Source organism: Parus major, chromosome 9 (assembly GCF_001522545.3).
Source record: "Parus major isolate Abel chromosome 9, Parus_major1.1, whole genome shotgun sequence".
Classification (NCBI taxonomy): Eukaryota; Metazoa; Chordata; class Aves; order Passeriformes; family Paridae; genus Parus; species Parus major.
This window is the reverse complement of record NC_031778.1, coordinates 5655141-5673553: the sequence shown is the minus strand read 5'-3', so window position 1 is coordinate 5673553 and position 18413 is coordinate 5655141. Positions and strand designations below refer to the sequence as shown.

Sequence of the window (18413 nt, the reverse complement as noted above, 5' to 3'; positions counted from 1 at the left end):
TCTAGATTAGTGGATCTTGGATTAGATGCCAAGTCTGACATCCTGAAGTATTGCAGAAGAGGTGGTAGGAAGGGATGTCTGAAGGCCTGGAGACACTCTTCTCTGGTACCTGCTCTAGGACCACATAATCTGCCAGGGGGAAAAATCCTCTTGACCCATCTAAAACTCTCCATCTGTCATTTCTGGAATTTGCTGTTTGTTACATGATCTAGCATGAATGGGAAGGGTTGGTGCTCTCAGTTTTTACCTATCTTTCAGGTAGTTCATCTGCTGTTTGATGCTTGGTTACCACATTTGGATAATTACAGGGTTTTTATGCCTTAGGAAAATTACCCTCAGCTTGTTTCTAGGGCTGTGCTAGCTTGGGGGATTTTTTTTTTAATTTTTGATACAAAGGAGGGCCATCTTTTTGCCAGAATCTTTCTGAAACTCGTTTAGAGTTGTGAATGGTTTGCAAATGGACAATTATGCTATGTGCCATTACTTGGCTTGAGGACTGCCAGCTGGATGGAGCAGTGCTCTCCCAGCAAGCCTACAGCAATACACAAATACTCTTTGGAGGCTTCCTTTATCCATTTTTCTAGATGAACAAAGAGGTTTCACACTACTCAAAAACTAGGTCTTAAACACAACTCAATTAAATACATCATTTTTCATAAAATCTTGTTCCAGACAAAAGAATTCTATATAGCTAAACTTTGTACGACTTTTTTTTTCTGTTTCCTCTGTTGGTTGTTAATCTTGTGTTGAGTGTCCTGAGTCTTTGTGGCGGTATGATGGCATTAAAACTAGATTTTGGGGATATTTTTGTAAAATTAACTGGGAGTTGATTTACTGGCTGATGGTAACTGGGTGAAAATAGTTTTGCCAAATATATTACAATGAACTTCCAGTTTTATTTCCTCTCAGATTTTTGTATTTTGGTCTTCAATGCAATGAAGTTTAAATTTATAAGGTCACTTTTTAAGCTGCCTGGTTCTAGAACACTAACCATCACAGCATCATTTCTTGAATCGATCAGAAAGAGAACACTCAGCAAAATCTGAAGTTTCTCTGTCTTTGGAGATGGTTGCATATATGCTGTTCATTGCTTCACTCCTTCCTTTTATATTGATTTATGGCTTTTTCTCTCCTCTTTTGGCCCTTTCTGTATGGACTGAAAGGCAAAGGTACAGTACCACTGCTGTGTGCATGTCCCTGCATGACCAGCCCCTGCACTGCTCGGGTTGCATGTTTTCTGTGCCAGGATTTCAGGGGCAGCTCAGCAGTGCAGGAACCACTCTGTGGATGATGCTGCTGGGAGTTGCTTAGTGGGTGCATGTGCACTGCCCACTCCCAAATTCACCAGGCAGGGACAGTAGAGGAGCAGGTACATGTGGTTTTTATAACATCTTAGGGCAGCAGGTTCATAGCTGTTTGTAAAGGTGTTGTTTTGGGGCAGGACGAGGCTCTTCCTTAAGATCACCATCCACCCAGAGCATTTCCTGGCACTGTGCCTAATAAAATTAGTAGCGTGTCAGTAATTCTGCAGAAAATCAATCAGGTCTTTCAAACTCAGAAAAGTCAGGGCATAAGGAAAACATCTTGATGAAAACCCAATGATCCGAGCAGTATCAACTTCTGCAGTGCTATGCTCATTCCTTTGGTTTGGAAATCAACTTCTTTCACATTTACAGACTTGTCTTTATTCTGAACATGCAGATTGTATTTAAGCACCATCTCATTTTTACTTCAGACTCTGAGAGCAACACAGTCACTGACAGAAAATTCTCAGATGAAGGATTGCCTTATGTAAATTGAAAAATTAGAAGCATTTTTTGACAATTGATTGCCACCTTTGTTTCAAGCATTTGGCAAAATCATTTTATGTTTAATCCTAAATGTGCCTTACATCCAAGCTGGTAATAAAAGTCTAGAGAATCATCAGATCAGCTTTTATAACCTTTTGCTTTTGTCTATTTTTATTACTTTGCCAGCTTATTAGTAGAAGCTCATTGATTTTCTGATCTTGCTTTGCCTTGGAAGCAATTTCATCCATTTTATAGCTGAGTTTTTTAAAAAAAGTATTATCTAATGGCTCTTACTTGTGTGTCATCTTTTGACTGTCTTGAAACAAGAACAAGTACTGGATTGGTCATACAAATCACTTAAATTTGGGATACAATACGGGTCTTGTTTGTTTTGAATTGACATTGTGGGTGAGGGAAAAAGAAAATGGCTTTTGAAAGTTCTTGTGGGGATGCATATAAAGATGTAAAATCTTTTTAGAGAAAGCTGTGGAAGATGCCCCTTTTTCATGCCTGAGAGGAAACAAGTTATTGAATCACTGACAGGCTTAGGCTGAAGTGGAAGGTACTTCCATGAATGAAGACGTCATTCCCCTTTAATATAAGGAGCTGCAGTATTCCCCTATTTTCAAACAGGTTTTTATGGTTAGCAGGTGGTATTTTTGTAAATGAAATGCATTTCCAAGCCTCTGGAACAGGCATTTTTTCTTTGGATCTTGACACCACTTGGAGAATATCTCTTGGTGAAGCTTGTTTTCCAGCTGTAGCTCTGTTTTCTCTGAACTTTCTCTGAAAGATGGAAATCTTTCATGATTGATCTTCTTTTTACCTGTTCTGATCTATGTCATGAACACCCTGTCACAGTGATGTCAAGGTGTGTCCTAGTAGAATGGCCAAGAGTGTTTTCTCCTCACCCTGAGCAGTGCTTCAGAGTAATCCAGGAGTTCAGCTGTTGTTCTTGCTGGAGTTTATTTGTGAGCTCCACTCATGCCTCTTCATACAGGTGAGATTTGAAATACTTGACTCCCACTCTCATCTGTCTGAACAGACTGATAAATGCATCACTTTGGGCAAGAAATGTAGGATACATCCATGCTACTTCACAGCAGCCTGTGGCTCGGGGAGGGAGTTCCTTTATAGAGCAAGAGCTGTGTGCACCAGAACTCATGGGGTGTGTTAATTGTGCAGCTTGCAGACAAAAGTGCCTTTTCCTTCTAGCCTTTGGCAACAAAACCAAGGAGTAAAATTACAAAATAAGAATAAAATTATGACATAAAACTGCACTTACCAAAAGCCTCTGTTGGGGTTTCATAGTTGATGTTCAAATACAGAAATAAAAGGCTCAGAAGGTAGAATTAATTTTTTCATCTTCATTGCTACAACTTAAGCACCGTTGCAGGATAGTAAAAGGAAATCTAGATACTGCTTTGATTTTTTAGTAGTTTCTTTTTCAGTATGTAATGCCTCTGCATTTCCATATTTTCTGTCCCTGGTTTGTGCTTTTAAAAATAATTTTTGTATTTTTCTGCAAGACAGTGTCCCACTCCTTCTGTTCTAACATGAGCGCTCATCCTGTAAACTCCTTTTCAAAAGAACTTAACTATAAGTCTGTTAATTGTATGTGTAAATAATTTTAATAATGATAATTTTAACTGCTTTTAATTTTTTTTAACCAATTTAATTTTAACCACTGCTCTTCCTTTAATTTTTTACCAATTGTTGTGCTCCAGATCAGAACCAGGCTCTCCGGCTGTGTCTGGGCAGCACCGCAGTTGGGGCCCAGTACGGGGCCATCTCTGCTCTCAGCATCAACAATGACTGTTCCAGGCTGCTCTGTGGCTTTGCAAAAGGACAGGTAATTCCCAGAGGATGAGCTGCTGCAGTGCTCTGTCCTGAGAGGTTTCCTGGAGGTGCCAACAGCTCCTAGCCAAGCCCCCTCAGTCTGTGGCTGTGTGTTGGCTGGTTCAGTGCTCAGAAGCAGCACATACAGTGTGATGTGCCCAGAGCTTTTTGGGGCAGCCAATTCCTGCCGAATCAGTTTTTTGTAGAGGAAGTGAGTAATGCAGAATATTGAAAAGGGTTCAATTAATTGTAACTAATTCCTGTTAAACTGAAGTGCACAATGGCTCACTGGGACAAGCAATTTAGTCTTTCTAGGTCACTCTCTAAGGTCTGTGCACGATAATTAAAGCTGTTTTGTACTGTGGTGATGACTTGAAATTCTTGGAACTCATGTAATCCCAAAATTAATTTTTGCTAATACCTTACTTGTATGACAGAAGTAGCAAAGCTTCTGAATGTGGGGAAAAGGGGTTGAGTCTGTTGTAGTTTTATGCCTTTCTCATAAGCAGAGACAGCAATTACTGAACAAAAGTAACAGGAGTAAACCAGAATGGGTAGACATTACCTTGGTAACATTTATAGGAGTACAAAGCTACTTCCTCTTTTTGCATTCATTTCCCTTTGCTCTTTGGCTTTCACCTTCATAGTAGATAAAACACACCTTTGTGCCTATGGTAGGACTAAATGAAAGCCTGCTGCAGGCCATGTGGAAGTACTTTATCCATGCAGGACAGCAGCCAGTTTTAAATGATACTCAGCTAAAACATTTTGGAACAGCTCTGAAACACATGGTCTAGAAGCACTGATAAATGATTTATAGGATCACATAAACTACCATTTCCCTTAAAGAAGTTTCTTCAGATTGTAATCTCAGCTCTTCTGGGCAGTTATGCAGTGAGTAGTTAATATTCTTCAGTCATGCAGTGAGCAGTTTGGGACTTCCTGCTTCTTAGCTGAGAAATTGCTTGAATTTTATATTGAGTACAAGCCAAGGTCTGTCCTCCTACCTGCCTTGTCACACTGAGCAAGCTCAGGAGAGGAGGGATAAGGTTCATGGTAGCTGTGAAGATGCTTGAGTTTTGATCAGGGGTGTTAGCAGAGATTTTTCGCCTGTTTATTGGTTCTGTGAGAGAACCAATGCATTAGACTTGCTGGGTGGTAACAAAGTTATCTTACACTCTTTAATGTTCTTATCAGGCAGATAGCTGTGAGCTGGGGGAGATTGGGCAGGTGGGGAGAGCTAGTCAAAAGGACATGATTCTGAGTTAACACATGATGTCAACTCTAAGCAGACAAGTGAACTGCTTGGAGAAACAGGACTCGGGTCACTTTTCTTTGATATGAAATCCCTACTAACCCAGGGTGATAATGTCAGTGTAGGAATTTGTTGCTGTACTGTAATGCACGAGGTGATGGAGAGCACCTCTTGACAGTGAATATGTACTGAGCATAATCTGCTTGCAGATTACCATGTGGGATCTGGCCAGTGGGAAGTTGCTGCGATCAATAACAGATGCCCACCCTCCAGGAACAGCCATTTTGCACATCAAGGTAATAAACTCTAAATGTACTACTTTTATCCCAGTTTTCTTCAGCCAGATATGGTGACTTTACTTGTGCAGCACTTGTAGATTTTAGATTAGAGCAGCTACCTATGGCAGTGGTATCCAGAGATGAGAAAAATGAGCAGAAATTCTATTTTAAAATGAGCTTTTCCTGCACATCATAAATAACCCCAGTAATTGTCTCAACTTGGTGTGTTAAAGGTGCTTTTCTTTAGGTGCCCTGGTTGTACTATGTGTGTTGTTAGTACTGCCATAGCATGTATTTTTACATTGGTTTTTTTGTAGTTTATATCTTAGGGCCATTTTAATCTTGTTTTCTGCTCAGTTTACAGATGATCCGACTCTTGCAATTTGCAATGACAGCGGAGGCTCCGTGTTTGAACTGTCATTTAAGTAAGGCAATAACTCTACCCAGAGGAAGTTACAAGAAACCAATTTCGGGTCATCATTTCTAAAACCTAGGGAGAAAAAATCCCATTGAAACCAATAAAGCTACTGCCTGAATGTTGAAGGTGTAATTTAGGGCTGCAGTGTCATTTCTCAGCTGAAGCAAGATGCTGTGTGGCAGTGCAATAGCCAAAGAACAGCCTTAGTTGTTAAGGTGTCACTGTATTGTCCTGAATTTGGCACTCCTTTTGGGCTCTTGGTAGCTGTCACAAAAGTGCTGCCTCTTGTTTTTCCTTGGCTCGTTAGTGAGAGCTGACCTGCAATAGGTGCTCATTTTACTCTTGGCATCTTCAAGAGGAGGAAGTACAAGGAGGAAGGATTGACAGTCAGTCTGATCAAGTCCAGGAATTTCCCAAACCTTATTGTCAGATAAGATCTTAAGGAATTCTTGTCTGTATCTGAGCAGCTGTATGGGTTTGCCTCCAGTGACACATCAGAAGTGATCCCTGGAGCTGTGTAAAGGACTTTTTAGAAGGAGTTGTTTTGAAGGATCAGTCCTGAGATTATTGAGCTGCCACCAAGCTGATCTCTGCTCTTTGCAGGAGGGTTATGGGAGTGAGGACGTGTGAGTCTCGGTGTCTCTTCAGTGGCTCCAAGGGGGAAGTTTGCTGTATTGAGCCATTACATGCAAAGGTTGATTTGAGAGACCATCCTATCACCCAGTATTCACTGCTGGCCATGGCCTCCCTCACTAAGGTAACTTGCTGCTTGCAGGAGGCTTGATGTGAGACATCACAAAGGGGAAGTTCTCTGTTGTATACTCAGATGTTTTATTTTGCCTTCTTGCTTTCCTTGAAGATCCTTGTTATTGGCCTGAAGCCATCTCTGAAAGTGTGGATGACCTTTCCCTATGGTCGTGTGAGTAATAAAGTCAAACAGGTGCTTTTTGTGTTATGGCTGCAAACATTTTCATGGAGGGAAAGAGATGAGATCAGGAGCAGGTGTTTGGTATCACCTCCTTCCACAGCACTGTGGAATTGCAGTGAAAAGCTGTGGGTCTGATGTGTGGAGATTGTGGCAGAGAGGATGAGAAGGCTGCTTCCAGCTGTACCTCTGTGAAGATACTGATTTTCTCAAACAAGCAGGAGGGAGTCCCTCAGCTTCTTGTCCTTCCTGCTGCAGTCTAGATGCACCCACAGGTGGGATGTTGACCTGATTATGGCTACAATCACCTTGGACTGGAGCCACTGTTTTATATTAGTACCATACAACACCCCTTAATTACAGAGACAGGAACCAAGAGGAATTTGACCATTAAACAGTCTTCTGAACTCTTTATTATTCACTTTCACTGGTCAGTGACATAATTCCTCTTGGAAAAGCAGCTGGGGGAAGATGTGGGATAGACTATGTTGGGAGTGTGGAGACAAGGGGGATATCAAGCTGCAGCTTGGTGTAGTTCATGTATCCATGTGGGATTGGATCTACCCTGAGCAGCTCAGACACCAGTGATGTTCCGCCTGGGTGTCCACATTGCCAAGGGCACACGCTACTCCCAAACGAGTGTCTGGACCAAAGAGCCCAAACTGCTTTCCAGGAATTTGGTGTGTGTACCAGGCACAGTCAGAAATGAGAAGCAGCTGATGAGCCACATGTCCTGGGTCTGCCTGGTGTGCCTTAACCACTGTCTGTGCTTTTTGTGTGACAGATGGACCCCTCGAGTGTCCCTCTGCTAGCGTGGCACTTTGTGGCCATGCAGAACTCGGTGAACCCCATGCTTGCCTTCTGTCGAGGAGATGTCGTGTACTTTCTTCTGGTGAGCCTGGGCTGTTCTGTGCTGCTTTCAGGTGGTCACATCTCATCCACACATTCAGGGACTGAGCCTCTATCTCAGTGACAGTATGATAGCTGAGCATGATGGGAACAGCTGCAGCTTCCTGCTGGCTTGGGAAAACCAGCCTGGTGGTCACTGTTCTCCAGGTGCAGTGGTGCCTTTGCCTGGAGGCATGAGATTTATCTGTTCCAGAAGTATTGATCTGCAGTGTGTTCTGCTGTCGGTACAAGTGTGTGGATTGTTTTCAGGGAGAGCACATAAATTTGAGACACCATCTTAGTTTTTGCTTTAAAAGATAAGTCTGGAAAAAAATTGTATAAAACACTAAGGAAAGAGCTTTTAGTGCTCTTGGTGTGTAATTTGAGGCATGGTGCTCATCCTGTTTTGATCTGCAGCAGTTACACGTGCAGATGTGGTTGGTTGGAGATAATTTCATACTGATTTCAGTATGAGAGCAATACCTAGGCTTCTGAAAATCTGTCATTTTGGCTTTGGTGTGGTAAGTTTGTTTCCCAACTCTGCTATCATGTTGGACCTTAAGCTTTGTTTAAGAATCTGGACATGTTGTCTGTACTGAATCCTCTTTCTCCTCTCTCATCTCTCCTGGTAAAACTGGGGAGAAAGAAAAGGGTGCTTGTTTAAACTTGTCTTGCTAAGATGCTTTTCTGGGGGGGAGCTCAAGATTCCTGGAGTCAGTGTGGTGCCCTGTGGAAACTGAGAGGCTGAACTGAAGGAAGCCTTTGAGTCAGCCTTGTCTGATTTCTCTTTTAGGTCAAGAGGGATGATAGTGGTGCAATACATGTCACGAAGCAGAGGCAGCTTCATCTGCACTACGATCTCATCAACTTCACTGTAAGTCTCAGTACTACAGAATGGTTAAATTTTTTTGCACTACTTTTCTTGTAGATGTATCTCAGTAGACCTTAGTTCTGTGCTCTTGGCTGTGTTTATCTGGTGATAACTAATTGAAAATGTCCTTATACCTGGGACTCTGTGGAAAATCAGCACAGTGCAATAACCACCTGTGAACAGCTGATGTAGTTGTCTTGGCTTTGACAACTCTGGATAGAAAGTGTGCTGGAGCATAAACAGTGTGCTAAGAAGACAGGAGCTCTGGTGGATTGCCATTTATCTACAGCTGTTTTCTGCGAAGATTCCATGTAATTTCTCTCCAGAAGGATCCTCCTTATCTCTGCCTTTAAAGTTACACATATATGCAGTTGTGAAGTGGCTGTGTGTAGTAACAAAGCTACAGGCTCTCTGAGTTCCCAGTAGGGGTACTCGGGGACATAGCCAGAGCCTGCTTCCTTGGCTCTAATGGAGAATGCATTTGTGAAATGTGAAATTTGGTGCTTTTGCAGTGGATCAACTCACGGACAGCAGTCCTGCTGGACAGTGTGGAGAAGCTGCACGTCATAGACCGTCAGACTCAGGAGGAGCTGGAGACCATTGAGATCTCAGAGGTTCAGCTGGTCTACAACAGCAGCCACTTCAAGTCTCTGGCCACGGGGGGCAATGTCAGCGAGGCCTTGGTAGGCACTGTTGGCCTGTTTATATTTGCAGCTGTGTTAAACATAGGCCCTAAGTGGAAGCCGGGAGGAAGAAGGCCTTTTGTGGGAGCATCTCAGAAGTCAAACATGGTGGTCATGTGGGCAGCTAACAGACAGATCATGTTTCCCTTTGTGTCTTGAAGGTTGTAGGAACTGCTCCTCCTTTACCAAGCTTTGGAATACTCTGTCTAGGTTAAAACCTGATGTGCTTTATTCTTTAAGAGGACTTTTTTACTTCATACACCACAGACTGGAGCACTGATTACTGGCAGTCAAACTGCTGTTGTAGCAACTCTCACTTCAACAGTTGTCTTCCCATCTTTGTGCCCTACATGTTTGCTCTTGAGGAAGATATGTGAAGAAGCAGGTGGCAAGGAAAGGGCCCCCATAACCTTTTGGCACCTGAGGGTAGAGACAGAGCCCTACTTCATCATGTCCTTGGGTAGCCAGAACTCAGCAGCACTTGAAGCTGAGTTCACAAGCAGGAAGGAGTAAAAGCAGAGCTCTTTGACTTACTGCTGCCCAGCAATTTGTGGTGTTCGTTCTCCAGCCTCATTTTGATTTCTGCGTTACAAAGGATCTTGGAAGTGTATTTATGTTGCTTGAGAAAGTTTTAAAAAAACAAAATGCAGTTTTACTTGCATGTGAATTTTCTCCTGTAGGCACTGGTTGGAGAGAAAGCTTGTTACCAGTCCATCAGCAGCTGTGGTGGTCAGGTCTTTTACCTTGGAACTAAAGTAAGTGGTGGGAATTTTTCAGTAAAAATACAGGACATTCACTGTTGATGGTAGCTCTTCTAGAAAAGGATAATTTATCTTTTGTGGAGATGTGTATTGGGAAAAGGTTCTGTGATCACTTTATGTTGTGGGATGAAGGAAATGTGCAATCATTTGGTTTTACCAGGGTATGGGCTGAGTAAGACAGTGTCACAGTTTCACAATATCCTGATTCATTCTGCTCCAGGGTAAACTTAGCCTTACTTTATTGACATCTACTCTGTCCTAAGCTTCTCAGTCTCTGTTATAAATGTGCTAGGGAATAAACAGAAGAAAGTAAGTCAGCAGCTAAAACTAGGCTCGAGTTTATACTCCTTGAAAGTTTTGTTATTTAGTCATCTGTACTGGCATGCTGTCGGTCTGTGGGGTACTACAGGCTGCATGAGCATTCACCAGTAAATAACATTGTTTCTTTTTTTTCTTTCCTAGTCTGTTCATGTTATGACATTGAGAAGCTGGAGAGAGGTATGTTGAGAAGGAGACTGTACAGCTTAAGCTTGAATTGCTTAAATCTAGCTCAAAAGAGGGAGAGAGCATTTGTGAAGCATTTTTATCCTTTGTTTATCAGACAGTCAGTATTGCTGGGGGTCTCCATCCATCAAGCATCTGGCTTAAAATGTCCCCCCACAGGGACTTGATTTACTGGGCCTGACATTTCTTAGTCAGCAGAAAATGTCCATTTGAGAGAATCTCTGCAATCCTGTCCTTTATTGCAGTATGGTGAGAGCTTCTGAGGTGTCTTGTTGCTTGCTGTCAGGAGCCATAACCCACTGCTGGGAAATGCCAGTCTTAAAGGGGAGGGAATCATATTTACTGTGGTTCAGAGGTCCAGTATTCCTTGTTATTTTAGAGAGTGGACCACCTTCTGAAACAAGAACGTCTCACAGATGCCCTGGCTCTTGCTTGGTCCTTTTATGAAGGTAAAGCAAAGGCTGTAGTAGGTAAGTTTCAGCTTTTTTGCTTTTAACTGAAACCTCTAGGGATAGTTTTAAATATCTGCAAATACAGGAATCACAATTTTAGGGGAAGAAAACTGAATTGAATTGAAGAAGAGAAAATAGGATATGTTGCTTTGAGTTTGGCAGAAGCAACCTTTATATGGAGTAGTTTGATCTTTTTGGATGTTTTTTTAACCGTAGTCCCTTTAGCAACTTGATTTCAAATGAAAGTCAGGCACGATCTGTGTGTGACTCCATCCTGTTGTCACTGCCATGAAGGAGGTGGATCCAGATGTTGAATATCCAACCTGCTAAAATATTCCTGAAGGCCATGCATGACCTGTAGGTATATTTCAGTGAGATTCTCTGTCAGCTCTGCCAGGCAGGTGCTTTGATCCAGGTCTCTCCCCTGACTGTACAAGGAACTGAAAGAATCTCACTGATTTTTGGCACCACATTTCCTATGAGGGAGGTTGCTTGAGAAGTATGTTAATTGTGCCAGGAACTGCCACTTGGTTGGTCAGATTTGTACTGGACACGTTGATTTTACAGCAAATAGTTTCTGATGGCTTTGACAGATGAGATGCAAGTTCCCAGGACACGATCCTGCTGTGAAATTGCTGGTATATGAAGATGTGTTTTGTTTTGATGCATGGATATAGCCCAATAAAGAAGATAGTAATGCTTTGAATAATGAAAAACTGTCTTTTTGAGTCGACTTTTAAGGTATTTTCCCCTTTTAGTGCACTTTATTCAGCTTCTTTGCATCAAGACCTCCATCAGTTACCCTCATGCACAGTGTTTTACAGCTCTCCATTAATTGTTCTCACAGTGTTAAACAGCAGTTGGAACTGTTCTTGCCCTTCCTGTGCTGGAACAGTCTTTGAGTGAAGAGCACAAACCTTTTAGAAGAAAAGGGGGCTAAAAGTAGAATACAAAATTTTGTGTTTACACATCCTGACCTCTACATCTCAAGGGTAGTTGCGTTAGCATCTGAGCTTTGGAGTTTTTTTATTTCTACTGGTAGCTTAGATGAGAAAAGCTTTGTTTTTCACCCCACTCCCTCATTCTTTCTAGGCTTGACTGGGGACACGAACAAGAGGAAAGCAGTCATTGCTGACAGAGTGAGTCCTTGAGCTCTTCCCAGATGGATTTTTATGTGTGCTGGTGTGATACTGTGTTCCTGAAAGGGAAGGCTTCTGTTGAGTTAATCCAACTCTCTCTAGAACATGTACATGTTCCTCTCTTGCTAAAATTTGGAGCAGAATTTTAGAAAAAACTTGGAAATACCATTTGGATAGAGGTGGGGATAAAATGTGCAGCATTAGCCATCCAAAAGGAGACATCATCATCCAGGCCTGGAGATCTCTAGTCCCCTCACAGTGAAGAGAAACACTCTGGAGTTCCCTGACCTTTGTTTGGCACATGTCCAGTCGTATGTGATTTGCTGACTCTCAGGATGGAAAATGTGCTCTGTGTTTACGTGGACATGGAATGAACTCTTAAACTGATCTAGTTCAGTTGTTACAGGAACTTGTTTGTGGGAGGGGTATGTTTAAAGTACACACTTACTGCAGTAATTATTTAGCTGTGCTCTGTTCTTATTATATTTGCAAGTAGCTATGTTTTGCTGTGTAATATACTTTAAGTTAAGCTTTGGGTAAAGTCATGGCCTAGATGAGCCTTGTGCTTCAGAATGTGTTCACCAGCCTAAAAACTGGCTGTTGGGCTGGCTGCCCAGCTCCAAGGTCAGTTAAAGTTAGTGTAGTCAGTATCCCTCTGGGCACTTCTGTGCTATTGTAACATCACTATCTCTAGGCAACCTCTTCTCCTTCCTGCTCACAGCACTTCGTACCCAAAATGGGACAGCAGAGTTTACAGTGCTGCCAACCCCCAAGCCAGTCTGAAATGTGCTACCAAGCAAGGCCTCAGTATAGGATTTGAATGTGTTTTCTTATTTATTGTAATGCAGATGGTAGAAATCCTTCTCCATTACACTGATCGGGCTCTGAAGAAATGTCCTGACCAAGGAAAAATCCAGGTTATGGAGCAGCACTTTCAGGTACGATGCTCCAGAGGACTCTCTTTTGGCTTTTTAAATTAATTTTATTTTGCTGCAAAAGTTGTCTGTTTTTGAAAAAGTCTTGCTGTGGTTCAGCTCAACTCTCACCTGTTGTTTGCCCTCACGAAATCAGGACTTGGGTATAGTGGGTGGCAGAGCAGAACCTGTGTGCTCTGCAGGAGTGTCAGCAGAGCTTTTTTCCATATGCATCAGCATATGGAAAACCTGTAACTGTGCCAGCTACCAGCTGAGTCAGATACCTCATTGTTTCTGCTCTGTGTTGGCCAGGCTGCAATTCATGCTTTGCAGGATGTGCTGCTTGGCAGGATTTTTGCCAGTCAGTCCCTACAGCTTTGTTGTGTTTGTTCCCCAGGATGTGGTGCCTGTCATCGTGGATTACTGTCTCCTGCTACAGCGCATGTAAGTCTGGCCTCGCAGGCCTGTCCCCTAGGGCAGACCCCAGCACCCCAGGTAGCCCCCAGTGCTGTTTCCTGTGACACCACGTGGTGTAGAGGAATTCCATCACATCATTCCATAGCACATGTAACATCACAGTTCCTAGTGCCTAAAGTCAGTACCAAAGTCAGGAACTCAGTACTCACACAAAACCATCTCTTAAATTCGCATTGATGTGTTGAGGAAGAAAAGTTGTTTAAAACCAAGAACCTGCCTTGATAGAGTTTCCTGTCATTCTCATTGCTTCCTTTAATAATGATAAACATAACATGATAAAAGCATAAAAGGTCTAGTATACTCTAATTCTTCAAAATCCTTTTCTTTGCATATGTGAGATATCAAGTTTGATATAAATTTCTTACCTAAGTTACCAAATTCAGGCCACATCTCATCATTATCTAATTCATAAATTGGCCACATTTTTTCTGTTAAGTTTGGATTTTAGAAGCAATGACCCTCTGTCAGTTAGCTCCCACCAGTTTTTCCATACTAGACCTAAAGGGCTATCTCTTGGGGTAGTATTATTATTCTCACAGGGGAATACACACCCCCTGTCTTAGTGGTTATGCATAAGAAAATCTGTAGAAACTAAAATACGGGGGAGAGAGAACAAGAACAATAGATCTGGCTGTTAATAGATAGGGGTTTAGAACTCAAGACCTTGTGAGCAGCAGTGTGGAGCCAACCTGCTGGGCTACTGCTTTAAAAGCAGCTCCATGGGGACCCACTGGGATCCTTCCACACTAAGCAAAACTATAAGAGGTCTCTTAATACCAAACTCAGGTGCTAAAACAAACAAAATTCCACCTTTATTCAGTTACTCACGTGCCTCTGTGCCAAATCTGAGGATTCTTGGGCTCTGATACCCTCTGGACTGCAGCTGGTGTCCCTTGGGAGTGCCAGTGAGACTGGGGGGCTGGAGCTGGGTGTTCCTCTGGTCCAGGGGTTTTTCAGATGCCTTGCCATCCTGGTGGAGTGGCTGCCTAGAACAGAGGCAAGGCAATTTAAAGGAATAAAGTTGCTATTACAAAGGCCTTCAAAGGATACATCTGGGACAGTACAAGAGTCTGGCTGAGGCTACACACAAGATGGACTATGGGTTGCACATGCTTTCACACTTTTATGAGTTTTGACCCATTTACACATTGGGGTTAATTGTCCAATTACAGCTTATGAAGTCCCATCCTCCCAGATTGCTCTCCTCAATTCACTGTTGTTTATACTCTTTGGGCCTGAAGCTGAAATGGTTTCCCTGATTCTCAGGCTGGAAAAAGATTGTTTTGTCCAACTAAACTGTGTAGAGAACTTGCTAACACTTTCTAGGAAGTTCCGAGTTATGTACTAATTCAGTACAGAATCTGGAAAATAGGAAAGCTAAAAAACCCAGGCATCACTAACAGCACTTTTCTTGCTACGACATCCATAGCTGATTTATGCTGTGTAACTCCTCGATACAGGAGCTGAACAGGGTATTCAGTTCCTGAGCATGGGAAATACAGACAAAATGAAGGTTAATCTGGAGCCCTTGGAAAGTAGATAAGCAAGGAGATTTTAATAAAATTATTTGATAATGAAACTCTTCTTTCCTCCTAGGGATCTATTATTTAACCAGATATATGACAAGATGAGTGAGAACTCTGTAGCCAAAGGCATCTTTCTAGAGTGCTTGGAGCCATATATCTTGAGTGATAAGCTGATGGGAATCACAGCTCAAGTGATGAAAGACTTGCTGCTTCACTTCCAAGACAAGAACAGGTTGGAAAACTTGGAAGCCTGCATTGTGCATATGGATATCACCAGTTTAGACATACAGCAGGTGAGTGGTTGTGTTGCCTACTGTATTGAGCTCCTCTAAATAAATAAACAGTTACAACATCTTGTATTTCGAAGCATAGCATGGCATGTGGGGTTTCCCTGTGTCCCTGGAATCAAATTCAGTGAGTTGGGAACTGTGCAGTGTGGCTGTATTTTGCTCCCTCACTTTTTGTCCTGGCATAGGTTAATGTATCAGGAGCTGAACGTGTTGGAAAATCCTTTAGGATTATCATTATCCCAAATCACTCTTTCCCATATTGAGTACCTTACCTGACATCAAAGGCTGCAGGAGCGCAGGAAGCTGGAGTTTGTCAGGTTGGATATTTTTGCACAACAGTTGGTGGAGCAGGGAGGTGTTCCTGCTCAGCACTCCTGTTTTCTGATGTCTTGGCTTTCCATTCCAAAGGTGAAGCTGCTTGGAAACTTGATGTTACAATTCACTAACCCAACCAAAAAAACCAAAACCAAACAATGTTTTTGAAGAACTGGATTTTTAAAATTTATTCTTTAACCTCATATGAATGTTAGAATCTAGACAGTTAGATTCCATGCTTGCTGCATGAGCATTAAATTGGACACTGCTTTGAGGGGTTTGGGGTTTTCACAGAGATTGGTTCTGAAAGTGGAAATTCTCATTCTGCTTTAAGTTGTACTCTTGGATGATGGAAATGCAAGGACAGGGCCTGGGGAGTGAAAAAACTGTGAGATGAGAGCAATTGTGTAGCTGCCCTGTGCTTTACTGCCTTGCAGGTGGTTCTCCTGTGCTGGGAAAACCGCCTGTATGATGCCATGATCTATGTCTACAACAGCGGGATGAACGACTTCATCAGTCCCATGGAGGTAGGAGAGTTGCTCCTTCAGGAGGGGTTGCTGGGATGTTCAGCACACACCCTTTCTGAGAAACAGCATTTCAAACCCAAAGCCTTATTTTATTTTCTGTATTCTTGCTCATTTCCATTTCAAGGGGGAAATCATGTGTGATTCGTGCAGTTTATTTGACTGGATGCAGTAGAGGAGAGAAGTAATTTGTAACTACTGTGCTTTAGAACACCAAATTCCCTGCTGAGGCAGAAATCCTCTTCAGAGTTAGGGCAGGAAATATAGTCATGTTAATAAAATAAAAAGGAAAAGCAGGAGAAGATAATAACATGATTATTTAAGGAGACTGCATGTACACAATTCGTACAAAAGGCCAGAAACAGCCCTTGCTTGAGGCAGGCCTTGTTCTGAGCACTTGGAAGAGATCTCTCAGCAGGAAGCACAGGACTCACTGTAAGACTCTGAAGACCCTGTTGATTCTGCTGGTTATTCTGGAAATGTGCCAATGGCTCTATAACTCCAGTTTGTTTCACCATGGAAGCACTGCTCTGGTGTTTTCTCAGTAGTGCTGAAACAGAGAGCGACCATTGGAATGGGAAAATCTTCACCTGCCTAAGTTTTAGCAGCTGTAATCTCGTTTGGTTTTTCTAAGGAGGGAGGCTCTTTAGGTGGTTGTAATTTTAAAAAGGACTTTTGAAAATTGAGCAATAGCTATATGAGTACAAATAACTTTGCTTTCTAGAGGCAAGTTTTAGACAAGTCTTCATTCTACATGCCCAAACTAGGCTCTGGTGACCCTGCGGAAGGTTGGTTTAGAGACAGTACATACAGGAACGAGATGTGGTGCTGGTGGGTTATGCTCTGACTGACCTCTGAGACTGTTGAGCATTGCTTTGCTTTGGTGTGGCCTGTGCTTAGGGTTAGAGCTGATGGAATGAAAGCTGTTTTTTCATGAAATGAACTGTGAAAAGCATCTTTTCTGTGTCTTGGAGTCCTCTGTGCCTTTTAATTAGAAGACATGGTGATAAAGAGTTTCTGTGGGAAGACGCCCCACTGATCTCTGCTTTAAAACCACACAGGTTCTTTGCTTTGAGCTTTTCCAGCTGCTTGAGCACTGCCTTTTTTCTTGTTACAGAAGCTGTTCAAAGTCATTGCTCCTCCACTGAATGCTGGAAAGTCTCTCACAGGTACAGCATGCTTTCCCTTTTAAGGTTTCTAGTTTTGATACTTGGTATTTTGAATATCCCATGTCACTTCAGCAAAGAGATGTAAAAAGGGAATACATACCCAATAAAAGGGTGTTGGAGAACAGAAGAGTGTTCTAGTATTGTTTACTGTGTGTAAAGATGCATAACTTTGTATGATAAACTCTGTATGTGAGAGAAGAACTGCACCTCTGCCTCTTGTCTTGTGAAGAAAAGGTGACAAATAATGTTTTTTTTGTAGATGAGCAGGTGGTGATGGGCAACAAGCTGCTTGTGTATATAAGGTAAGGTCCTTCAGAAAAGTGTGAGGTGTTGCCTAGTGGTGGCACCAGGTTTTAAATTTGCTGTAATTGCAGAACCTTATTGGGAGCTTCAGGTTCTGAGAGATTGCGTAGAATAGCAGTGGGTACTCACTACAGCTCATTTAAATTTATAACCTCTTCCTGTTGCAAGTGGTGTGCATGAATAGGAGGGGTCAAGTTGGAGGCTTAGTCCAAGTTACTGCTGATGGACATTTTTTCATTTCGCAATTTGATTTTGTTGTGAGACACAGAGCTCCCTGACCAAGGGCTCTGTAGCCTCATGTTTTGCAGCAGGCCATGTTCTGCCCTGCCTTTTGGGGTAGCTGTGCTCAGCTGCTCCTTGCTGAGTTCCCTGTCATTTGCAGGAGCTTGCACAGGAGGGATTCATTAGTGAATTCCTCTTTCTGGAGTCTATGCAAGATTGTGAAGTTAGCTTCCTAAAAGTGAAAATCTTATGAGAGATACTGAGTTTTCCCATTACTTTCCTGCTGTGGAATGACTGCAAATTCATGCAGTGTGTTGTCTCAGTGTGTATTAACAGCAGTGCTGCCTGGGATGCTTCTTGCTTTCGTGATTTACAAAATAAATTGGTTTGCCTTGTGTTAAAGCATCCTGAAAATTAAGTCAAAAAATGAACAATTCTCAATCTCTTTAATGTCAGGTGTATTAAAATGCTTTTCCCTTCCTTTTCTGTAGCTGCTGCTTGGCAGGCCGTGCATATCCGTTGGGTGATATTCCTGAAGATCTGGTACCTTTGGTGAAAAATCAGGTGAGAAACCTCTTGGAAGGCAACTTTCCCATACGAGGTTTTTAGAAGAAGGTGAATATGTCTTATTACATGGGTTTCTAAGGAAAACTATTATCAGTCTGATAACTGTATTTTTGTGATATGAGCATACCTTGCTGTAATTACAAAACTAGTTTTTAATGGATGAAATCAAACAGTTGTTGCAGTCTGAATATTTAAATGTAATATTTTTCTTTCAATTGTAAATTGGGATGTGGGAGCACAAAGTTCTCAGTGATTGGTTTTTTTGCTTTATTCTTTACCACTGAATTTACAGAAATGTTAAGT

At 42.2% G+C, this 18413-nt stretch overlaps 1 protein-coding gene across 9 annotated transcripts in view; it reads left to right on the top strand.

Moving 5' to 3' along the window:
* Positions 1-18413, top strand: part of VPS8 (VPS8 subunit of CORVET complex) — a 72282-nt gene that overhangs the window by 14157 nt on the left and 39712 nt on the right. For 7 of the 9 annotated variants that reach the window (XR_004498667.1, XM_015637305.2, XM_033516632.1 and 4 more), the window contains 20 exons: positions 1164-1169; positions 3518-3642; positions 5094-5180; positions 5520-5587; positions 6184-6337; positions 6440-6499; positions 7290-7397; positions 8187-8267; positions 8777-8947; positions 9628-9702; positions 10171-10206; positions 10592-10682; positions 11757-11803; positions 12652-12741; positions 13115-13161; positions 14791-15013; positions 15763-15852; positions 16967-17018; positions 17278-17320; positions 18035-18107. Coding sequence is in view for 8 of the 9 variants with exons in the window: in XM_015637305.2 (XP_015492791.1) it covers positions 1164-1169; positions 3518-3642; positions 5094-5180; positions 5520-5587; positions 6184-6337; positions 6440-6499; positions 7290-7397; positions 8187-8267; positions 8777-8947; positions 9628-9702; positions 10171-10206; positions 10592-10682; positions 11757-11803; positions 12652-12741; positions 13115-13161; positions 14791-15013; positions 15763-15852; positions 16967-17018; positions 17278-17320; positions 18035-18107 (1727 nt within the window). In the remaining variant the exon portion in view is untranslated. The remainder of the gene's footprint in view (positions 1-1163; positions 1170-3517; positions 3643-5093; positions 5181-5519; positions 5588-6183; positions 6338-6439; positions 6500-7289; positions 7398-8186; positions 8268-8776; positions 8948-9627; positions 9703-10170; positions 10207-10591; positions 10683-11756; positions 11804-12651; positions 12742-13114; positions 13162-14790; positions 15014-15762; positions 15853-16966; positions 17019-17277; positions 17321-18034; positions 18108-18413) is intronic. The other 2 variants (XM_015637307.2, XM_015637306.2) reach the window with 2 other exon arrangements.